The sequence below is a fragment of the Colobus angolensis genome, unplaced genomic scaffold, assembly GCF_000951035.1.
Source record: "Colobus angolensis palliatus isolate OR3802 unplaced genomic scaffold, Cang.pa_1.0 Scaffold34, whole genome shotgun sequence".
Classification (NCBI taxonomy): Eukaryota; Metazoa; Chordata; class Mammalia; order Primates; family Cercopithecidae; genus Colobus; species Colobus angolensis.
In genome coordinates, this window is record NW_012116710.1 from 7158996 (window position 1) to 7169674 (window position 10679).

At 51.9% G+C, this 10679-nt stretch overlaps 1 protein-coding gene across 1 annotated transcript in view; it reads left to right on the forward strand.

The window, feature by feature from the left end:
• Window positions 1–10679, forward strand: part of MAP3K10 (mitogen-activated protein kinase kinase kinase 10) — a 23563-nt gene that overhangs the window by 10879 nt on the left and 2005 nt on the right. The window contains exons 3-9 of the mRNA XM_011952538.1: window positions 2135–2283; window positions 2772–2947; window positions 3551–3797; window positions 6358–6474; window positions 9869–10040; window positions 10140–10252; window positions 10567–10676. Coding sequence (XP_011807928.1) covers window positions 2135–2283; window positions 2772–2947; window positions 3551–3797; window positions 6358–6474; window positions 9869–10040; window positions 10140–10252; window positions 10567–10676 — 1084 coding nt within the window. The remainder of the gene's footprint in view (window positions 1–2134; window positions 2284–2771; window positions 2948–3550; window positions 3798–6357; window positions 6475–9868; window positions 10041–10139; window positions 10253–10566; window positions 10677–10679) is intronic.

Below are 10679 nucleotides of genomic sequence, written 5' to 3' on the forward strand. Positions count from 1 at the left end.
GGCACGATCTCAGCTCACTGCAAGCTCTGCCTCCCAGGTTCATGCCATTCTCCTGCCTCAGCCTCCCAAGTAGCTGGGACTACAGGCGCCCGCCATCATGCCAAGATATTTTTTTTTTTTTGAGACTGAGTCTCACTCTGTCACCAGGCTGGAGTGCAGTGGCGTGATCTTGGCTCACTGCAAGCTCCGCCCCCTGGGGTTCAAGCAATTCTCCTGCCTCAGCTTCCCCAGTAGCTGGGACTACAGGCGCGCGCAACCACACCCAGCTAATTTTTGTATTTTTAGTAGAGACGGGGTTTTACCATGTTGGCCAGGATGGTCTCGATCTCCTGACCTTGTGATCCTGGTCTCGATCTCCTGACCTTGTGATCCACCCGCCTTGGCCTCCCAAAGTGCTGGGATTACAGGCATGAGCCACTGTGCCTGGCCAGGCACCCCTTCTTTTTACGGACACTTCCTGGAAGCTAGTTGCCTACTACACCCCCTCCTACATCCCATGCACCAGAACTGTGGTCATGTGGACATGCTTAGCCGCAAAAAAGAATGGAAAATTCATGCAGGCACCATGTGGCCAGCTCAATTCACCAGCACTGTCACTGAAGAATGGGAGGCTGTAAGCTGCATTGGGGCAGTGATGGTGTCTGTCTCTTCCCAGTGTGTAGAATGGTGCTTGGCACACAGTAGGCACTTAATAAGCATACGTTGAATGGGCCGGGCGCAGTGGCTCATGCCTGTAATCCCAGCACTTTGGGAGGCTGAGGCGAGTGGATCACCTGAGGTCAGGAGTTTGAGACCAGCCTGGCCAACGTGGTGAAACCCCATCTCTACTAAAAATACAAAAATTAGCTGGAGTGGTGGTGCGCACCTGTAATCCCAGCTACTTGGGAGACTGAAGCACAAGAATCACTTGAACCTGAGAGGCGGTGTTTGCAGGGAGCCAAGATCATGCCGCTGCACTCCAGCCTGGGCGACAGAGACTTTGTCTGAAAAAATATATATATGTGTTGAATGAATGCATGAGTGGATAGTGGGGGAGACCAGGGATCTACTCCAGAATAAACACCACACAGAATGGTCATCAGGATCTGGGAGGATGTAGAGTTTGCAGGGGAAGATAGCCTCGTAGGGACCACAGCACAGTGACGCACGCCCTGGTACCATGGAGCCACTGAGGGCACTGTCGTGGGCAGCAGGCAGACCTGAGTCCAGGTGTGGCTCCACCACTCAGTAGCTGTGTGACCTCGGGCAAGCCCCTTACCTCTCTGAGCCTGTACCTGCTCATCAGATAAAGCAGGGGTCATACCAAACCCTTCTGCCTTACAGGACTGTTGTGAGGATTACCGAGTGCCTAGCACAGTGCCTGGCCCGCAGTAAGCACTTTATAAATGTTAAATAATGTTAACTGGTTTTTAGAGGTAAGTGCTGAGTGTTTGGGGGAAACATAGAGGAGGGGCCTCTAACCTAGCTTTGGAGGCTATGGAATCAAGGAAGGCTTCCTGGCAGCGGGGGGCAACGTGAGTTGAGACTTGAGGGACAAATAGTTAAAGGGAAGAGTGTTCTCCACCAAGGGAACAGCATGTGTGAAGGCCAGAGGTTAGAAAGAACAGGACCTGTTCAGTATTTAGTGTGGCTGCAAGATGAAGTTGGGGTTAGAATGAGCTGAGAGTGTTTGGAGGTGAGGCCGCGGGGCACTTCAAAGGCCAGGGCCGAGAAGGATGGATTTAGGCAGGGTGCAGTGGCTCATGCCTATAATCCCAGCACTTTGGGAAGCCGAGGCAGGAGGATCACTTGAGCCCAGGAGTTTGAGACCAGCCTGGGCAACATAGTGAGACCTCCATCTCAACAAAAATAAAAATGAGAAAGATGCATTTGCCCAGTAGGAACACGGGACCTGAAGATTTTCAGGTAGGGGAGAGGGAAGAGAGGCCGAGCAAAGGAGAGACCTCAGAGAGCCAAGCACACCCCATCTATTGGAGAACAAGGCCACAGAGGTCAAAGCAAGTTCTTGTGACCTCATTGGCCGGGAGTGGGTGTTGGGGTGAGGGCGGCCCTGCATGGGACCAAGGGCAGGGCTGGGTATAGGTGAGGATTGGGGTGGGCTGTGATATCACTCCTCCCTCTCCCCTGCCTGCAGCTTCGGGGTGCTGCTGTGGGAGCTGCTGACTGGGGAGGTTCCCTACCGTGAGATCGACGCCTTGGCCGTAGCATATGGCGTGGCTATGAATAAGCTGACGCTGCCCATTCCCTCCACGTGCCCCGAGCCCTTTGCCCGCCTCCTGGAGGGTGAGCCGGGGCCCCATGGTGAGGGTAGGCTCAGCTTGAAGTGCCAGGGACCTGTGGGCCCAGACCTCGCCCCTTCATACCCATCCATACCAGTGGGCCTGGGAGTGAGGGAGAAGGGGCTAGAACTCACTGGACTCCAAACAGTCTCCCCATGGTTGGCTCCATTCCCCATGCCCCAACCCTTGTTCGGGCCAGGCCCAGAGCTCTCCAGGACAACCTGTTAGGACTCCTTGGCCCTAGGATTCCACTGTGATCCTGATTGCACCACCAGCTTCTCCTTGGGGTGCAGGTCCCGGGGTTTCTCTCCCAGCATTTCACTGAGTGGAATTGGCCAGGAACTTGGCTTTGAATCCCTTCTCCTCAGCTCCATAGCAGCTGTTTGTCTGCAGTCCCCAGAAATTCTGCCTTCCTCTGAGCAGGCTGAGTTCCCAGAATGTGACCACTGACACCTCCACCCCCCACCACTGTCCTTCCTCCTCCCACCCCAGAATGCTGGGACCCAGACCCCCATGGGCGGCCAGATTTCGGCAGCATCTTGAAGCGGCTTGAAGTCATCGAACAGTCAGCCCTGTTCCAGATGCCACTGGAGTCCTTCCACTCGCTGCAGGAAGACTGGAAGTTGGAGATTCAGCACATGTTTGATGACCTTCGGACCAAGGAGAAGGTGAAGGCAGGGGGCAAGGTGGGAAAGATGGAGCAAGACCCCTGAGTTCTGATGCCTTGGGCTGCTCAGAGACCCCTCCCCTGAACCCCAGCCTTTGGGTCCATGCAGGGTTAAGGGAGCCTTTTTTGCATATTAAGAAAAGACAGGCTCTTGCTGGTGGATTAATAAGAAAAAGGCACCCTGTACTGAAGTACTTACAGGTGACACTGCATGATGTCTGGGGTTGGCTTTAAAATACTACAGCAGAAACGAAGAGAGGGCCAGAGGAGAGAAGGACGGGGATACAAGATTCGCAAAGCATAGGTAATTGTTGAAGTTGGGTGATGGGTACAGGGGGGTGCACTGTTCTCTGCTTTTGTGGATATCTGAAGTTTCCTAAATTGAAGAGTTAAGAAAGAAAAGCACCCCTTTCTTTGGGCTAACACAGTTCCCTGCCCTGGCACCCAGCTTGGATAGCAAAGCATGAGTCGGGTGGTGAACCCAATGTGCCCCACAGCAAGGTACCCTTGTGTGAGGCACCAACCAGACCCAGCAGCCCTGGGTCCCTCCCCAGGAAGCAGAACAGCTAAGCCCCTCCCCCCAGCCACCGCCTCTCCTCCCCAGGAGCTTCGGAGCCGTGAGGAGGAGCTGCTGCGGGCGGCGCAGGAGCAGCGCTTCCAGGAGGAGCAGCTGCGGCGGCGGGAGCAGGAGCTGGCAGAACGCGAGATGGACATCGTGGAAAGGGAGCTGCACCTGCTCATGTGCCAACTGAGCCAGGAGAAGCCCCGGGTCCGCAAGCGCAAGGGCAACTTCAAGCGCAGCCGCCTGCTCAAGCTGCGGGAAGGCGGCAGCCACATCAGCCTGCCCTCCGGTACCCACCCGTGTCCCCAGAGCGCCCCCCAGAGGCTGCTGGGAGCAGCCCTGACCTAGGATTTATCTCTTCCTTTTCTTTTTCAACTTGTTTTTATTGCTAAATATATCACACATAGTCAGTGATCAGCCCAGTGCAGTGGCCAGCACCTGTAGTCCCAGCCTACTCGGGAGGCCAAGGTGGGAGGATCACCTTGAGGCCAGGAGTTTGAGACCAGCCTGGGCAACATAGACCCCATATTTACCAAAAAAAAAAAAAAAAAAGTTTTTTAATTAGCTGGGCATGTTGGCGTGCAATTATAGTCCAAGCTACTGGGGAGGCTGAGGTGGGAGGATCACTTGAGTCCAGGAGTTTGAGGCTGCACTGAGCTGTAATTGCACCACTGCACTCCAGTCTGGGCAGCAGAGCAAGACCCTATCTCTAAGGGAAAGAAAGAAAAAAAGAAAATGACCAAAAACCTGTACAGCTAAGTGAGTTACTCTAGTCACCCCCATGAAAGCAAAGAGAACCTCACAGCCATCCCAAGTGCTTTCCACCTGCCCCTTCCAAACACAACCTCACACCACACTCTGAGAGGAACATCTGTCTTGATACTTAGGACAGTTACTTCTGAAATTTCTTTTTCATTTTATCTCTCTTTAAAAATATATTTTAATCTGGCCAGGAGCAGTGGCTCATGCCTGTAATCCCAGCACTTTGGGAGGCCAAAGTGGGTGGATCACTTGAGGCCAGGAGTTCTAGAGCAGCCTGGTCAACATGGTGAAATCCCACCTCTACTAAAAATACAAAATTAGCTGGGCATGGTGGTGCAGGTGCCTTTAATACCAGTTATTTGGGAGGCTGAGGTACAACCATCGCTTGAACCCGGAAAGCAGAGGTTGCAGTGAGCTGAGATTGCGTCACTACACTCCAGCCTGGGTGACAGAGCGAGACGCCATCACAAAATATATAATTAAGAGATACATATATATGCTGATATTTGACCATTTTTGACCTACAAAAACAGAAGTTTCGCATGGATCAACCTAATAATTGGATCTCAAGACTTAATCAGATTCAGATTCAGGTTTGATTTTTATTTTCCCCCACACTGCTTCCCAGGTAATGCATTCAGGAGGGAGGCACGTAGTGTCTGGTTGTCTCTCTCTGTGATGTTACAAGCCAGAAAGCAGTGCCTTAAGCAGCAGTGGCCAGTGGAAATATAATGCAAGCCACGTGTATAATTTTAAATTTTCTAGTAAGCTACATGTAAAAGCAAAAATAAATAAGAGATATCAATTTTAATATTTTTTATTAGGCCAGGTGTGGTGGCTCACGCCTGTAATCCCAGCACTTTGGGAGACTGAGGCGGGCAGATCAGCTGAGGTCAGGAGTTCGAGACCAGCCTGACCAAAATGGAGAAATCCCTTCTCTACTAAAACTTCAAAATTAGCCGGGCATGGTGGCACATGCCTGTAATCCCAGCTACTCAGGAGGCTGAGGAAGGAGAATCGCTTGAACATGGGAGGCAGAGGTTGCAGTGAGCCGAGATCGTGCCATTGCACTCCAGCCTGGGCAACAAGCGTGGAACTCCATCTCAAAAAACATATGTATTATTTATTTAGCCCAATATATCCATGCAATCAATACAAAATAATTGTGAGATATTTTACCTTCTTTTTTCACACTAAAATTTTGAAATCCAGATGTATTTTATATTTATAGCACATCTAAATGTGGACAGAAAATTTTCATTAAAAAAATTTTTTTTCTGAGATGGAGTCTTGCTATATTACCCAGGGTCATCTTGAACTCCCGGGCTTAGGCAGCCCTCCCAAAGTGCTGGGATTACAGGCATGAGCTACTGTTCCTGACCTATCAAAAACATTTGATCTGTATTTAGATTTCATAAAAGTTAGAGTTGAAAAAGTACATACACATACCCAAGTTGTTCCAAACATGAGTTTCCAATAATCAAATGGAGTACCTGTTTTTAAAATTTAAACTTAAATTACTGTAATTACAAAAAAATAAAGAGTTGACTGGGCATGGTGGCTCACATCTGTAATCCCAGCACTTTGGGAGGCGGATGCTGGAGGATTTTTTGAGGCCAAGAGTTCAAGACCAGCCTGGGCACCACAGTGAGAATTCATCTTTTATATAGATATACAGTTTAAAAATTAGATAAATGAAGGTTAAACTCCAATTCCTCCGTTGCACAAGCCGCATTCCAAGTGCTTGGTTGCTGCACATAGCTACTGGCCGCCATATTGGACACTGAGGCCTAGGTCCTTGGTCCACTAGAGCTCTTGTGCTTGTGCTTATTAAACCACAGTTCCATTGCTGAGCCTCACCCCAACTTGCTGATTCATGGAGGGCCCAAGAATTTGCATTGCCAAGAAATTTTCAGCTGACAGTGATGCTGCTGTTCTGGGGTCCACACTGTGAGAACCACTGCATTAAGGAATGAAACATGGCAGTGGTCCCATTCTAGAATTCCTTCTCTGCTTCTACAGAGGAAACTTCCCTTTGGTAATCCCTGGAACCATTTGCTTAGGAAAGCTTCTCTTTCTTTCTGCAGGCTTTGAGCATAAGATCACAGTCCAGGCCTCTCCAACCCTGGATAAGCGGAAAGGATCTGATGGGGCCAGCCCCCCTGCAAGCCCCAGCATCATCCCCCGACTGAGGGCCATTCGCCGTGAGTATCTCCCAAGGCCCTCACCGGTCAGTCAGTCAGTGAACATTTTTGCACACGATGTTTATACCTGGCACCAAGCCAGAGTAACAGCAAGAAAGAAGACAAGCCAAGGCCCTTTTCCTCATTCTTATCATGGAAAACAGACAGTAAACAAATAAGTCTGTAAGCAGGATAATTTCTTTTTTTTCTTTTTTTTTTTTCTTTTTCTTTTTGAGATGGAGTCTTGCTCTGTCTCCCAGGCTGGAGTGCAGTGATGCAATCTCGGCTCACTGCAACCTCTGCCTCCTGGGTTCCAGCAATTTTCCTGCCTCAGCCTCCCGAGTAGCTATGGTTACAGTCGCACACGACCACACCTGCCTAATTTTTTGTATTTTTAATAGAGATGGGGGTTGGAGCATGTTGGCCAGGCCAGTATCGAACTCCTAACCTCAAGTGATCCACTCACCTCAGCCTCGCAAAGTGCTGGGATTACAGGCATGAGCCGCCACGCCCGGGCGCAGGATAATTTCTAGTAGTGATAAATTATTTAAAGGAGCTCAGAGGAGACGTATTAGTCACAGTTCTTCAGAGAAACAGAATCAACAGCTTATGTTTAGAAATATAGAAAGAGATGTATTGGCTGGGCACGGTGACGCATACCTGTAATCCCAGCACTTTGGGAGGATAAAATGGGAGGATTGCTTGAGCCTAGGAGTTCGATGCCAGCCTGGGCAACAAAGTGAGACCCCATCTCTACTTAAAAACAAAAACAAAAGAAATCGATGTATTATGAGGGATTGGCCCATGCGATTATGGAGGCTGGGAAGTCCTGCAATCTGATGTAGTTCCAAGTCAAGTCCAAAGACCTGGCCAAGCACAGTGGCTCACGCCTGTAATCTCAACACTTTGGGAGGCCGAGGCAGGCAGATCACCTGAGATCAAGAGTTCAAGACCAACCTGGCCAACATGGTGAAACCCAGTCTCTACTAAAAATGCAAAAATTAGCCAGGCATGGTGGCGTGTGCCTATAATCCCAGCTACTCGGGAGACTGAGGCAGGAGAATCACTTGAACCTGGGAGGCGGAGGTTGCAGTGAGCCGAGATCGTGCCTCGGCTGCACTCCAAACTGGGCAACACAGTGAGACTCAGTCTCTACAAAAAAAAAAAATTAGCTGGACACGCTGGCGTGTGCCTATAATCCCAGCTACTCGGGAGACTGAGGCAGGAGAATCACTTGAACCTGGGAGGTGGAGGTTGCAGTGAGCCGAGATCGTGCCTCGGCTGCACTCCAAACTGGGCAACACAGTGAGACTCAGTCTCAAAAAAAAAAAAAAAATTGTCCAAAGACCTGAGAACCTGAGTACTGATGTCCGATGTCTCAGGGCAGGAGAAGATGGATGTCCACGCTCATGCAGAGAGCAAACTCGCCCTTCCTCCGCCTTCCTAGACAAAAAGCTAACTCTCCTTTTGTTCTATCTGGACCCTCAGCGGATTGGACACCCACGTTGGCGAGGACGATCTCTCTTGACTCAGTCCACTGATTCAAATGCTAATCTTCCAGAAACACCCTCACAGAAATCATGCTTAACCAGCTACCTAGGCGTCCTTTAGCCCAGTCAAGTTGATGCATAAAATTACCCATCACAGAAGGGTTGCTATTTTACATCTGGAAGCCCTATGGGAGGAGGTGAGGTTTGAGCAGGGACCTTCGTTCTAAGGATTGAGACAGGCTGAGACCTCAGGGAACCATGCCCCTGGCGGAGGGAGCAGCAAAGGCAAAAGCTGGAGGTGGGAGCAGCGTGGGCTGCTTGTTAGCCCGCTTGGCTGGAGCAGAGTGAATGGGAGGAAGACATAGGGTTTGTGGTCAGGGAGTTCTCAGGGCTCAGATCAGGCAGCACCCTGAGGGCAGGATAGGAGTCTGGATTTTCTTTTCTTTTCTTTTCTTTTAATTTTCATTTGACACCTTTGGTATGGATTTTTTTGTTTTTAATTTTTGTTTATAGTTCTGGGATACATGTGCAGGATGTGCAGGTTTGTTACATAGGTAAACGTGTGCTGTGGTGATTTGCTGCACCTATCAACCCATCACCTAGATAGTAAGCCCATGCATTAGCTATTTTTCCTAATATTGTCCCTCTTCCCACCCCACCCCCCGACGGGCCCCAGTGTCTGTTGTTCCCGTCCCTGTGTCCCTGTGATCTATTTATTCAGCTCACACTTGTAAGTGAGAACATGCAGTGTTTGATTTTCTCTTCCTGCGTTAGTTTGCTGAGGATAACGGCTTCCAGCTCCATCCATGTCCCTGCAAAGGACATGATCTCGTTCCTTTTTATGGCTGCATAGTATTCCATGGTGAGACAGGCTCTCGCTTTGTCTCCGAGGCTGGAGTGCAATGGCACGATCTCAACTCAATGCAACCTCCACCTCTGGGTTCAAACGATTCTCCTGCCTCAGCCTCCCAAGTAGCTGGGACTACAGGCCTGCACCACCACGCCTGGCTAATTTTTGTATTTTTAGTAGAGATGGGGTTTTCACCATGTTGGCCAGGATGGTCTCCAACTCCTGACCTCAAGTGATTCTTCTGCCTCGGCCTCCCAAAGTGCTGGGATTCCAGGTGAGAGCCACCACACCTGGCCTGGTACGGATTTTCTTTTAACTGCCCTGGGGCAGCCCCCAGAGCCATGTAAGGAAGGCACTGAGGGAATCAAGTTGACCTTTTTCCCTCTGGCTGCTGTAAGAAATAAAGATGGAGAGAGCAGTGAGATGATGGAGGCCAGGCCAGGGTGGGGGACTTGGAAGGGACAGATGTCCACAGTCGGGGCTATATGGCAGAGGCACAGTCATCGGAGTTTCCTGATGGGCTGAAGGGTGAAAGGCTAACTCCCGAGTTCCAGCCCCTCATTCACCCCAGCACTGTCCCCACCCACAGCCCCCCTGCCCTCTGTCTGGGCACCTGCTTTGTACCAGGCCCAGGAGGTCAGTCCTGCAGGGGACACAGAGACAAATACCCATACCATGGCAGCAAACACTGGCACCAGATAGGTCCAGAGCATCGCAGGGACAGAGGTGAAGGCAGCTGACACCCAGGGAACTAACTACCCAGAGCCAGAGACCGGAAGCGCAGGCAGCCCGCCGGAATGAATGGTGAAGGGTTAGGTGTGAAGAGCAGGGAAGGCTGGAGGAGTTGGCAGGGAACCGCTCATGGCCTTCAGTGCCAGGCAGAGGAGCTGGGACTTTGTCCTGACAGCAGTAGGGAGCTACGGGGGGATTTATAGCAGGGAGGGTCACGACTGGAGTTCAAAAGAGCCCTTGGACTCCCAGGCGGAGGGTGGGGCTGAGCTGGGAGCACTGGAGGCTGGGAGTCCAGTGGGGACAGACCCTCCACCCAGTAACCAAGTGGCTTCTCTGGACCTAGTGACTCCCGTGGACTGTGGTGGCAGCAGCAGTGGCAGCAGCAGTGGAGGAAGTGGGACATGGAGCCGCGGTGGGCCCCCAAAGAAGGAAGAACTGGTTGGGGGCAAGAAGAAGGGCCGAACGTGGGGGCCCAGCTCCACCCTGCAGAAGGAGCGGGTGGGAGGAGAGGAGAGGTGAGGTGTGGCGTGGCGGTGCCCACCCTGTGCCCAAGCCCCAGCTCCCAGGCTCCAGGTAACAGGACTGAGGTCTCCGACTCTCCCTGGGCCCCACAGGCTGAAGGGACTGGGGGAAGGAAGCAAACAGTGGTCATCGAGTGCCCCCAACCTGGGCAAGTCCCCCAAACACACACCCATCGCCCCTGGCTTCGCCAGCCTCAATGAGATGGGTAAGAGCCTGGGTGCTTGTAAGGGGGTGGGGGTTCTCTGGCCAAAGGGGTGAGCCTCCTGGGGCTGAGGGAGGAAACCAGATTTCACTGGGCCAGTGGGTGGGAGGCCTTCCTGGAAAGGGAGATGGTAGCCCCTGGGGCGTGGGGGGGCCTTTCCAGGGGCAGGGACCACCCTTCTCTGAGGCTTCTCGGGGAGACAGATTCAAGAACATGCTCGTGGGCCTTGGTCTTGCTGTTGGAGGGGTCCCTTACCACAAGTCCCCGTGGGGCCCTGGTCAGCCCTGCAGCCGAGTGATGGCCCTCTCCGGTTGCAGAGGAGTTCGCGGAGGCGGAGGACGGAGGCAGCAGCGTGCCCCCTTCCCCCTACTCGACCCCGTCCTACCTCTCGGTGCCACTGCCTGCCGAGCCCTCCCCGGGGGCGCGGGCG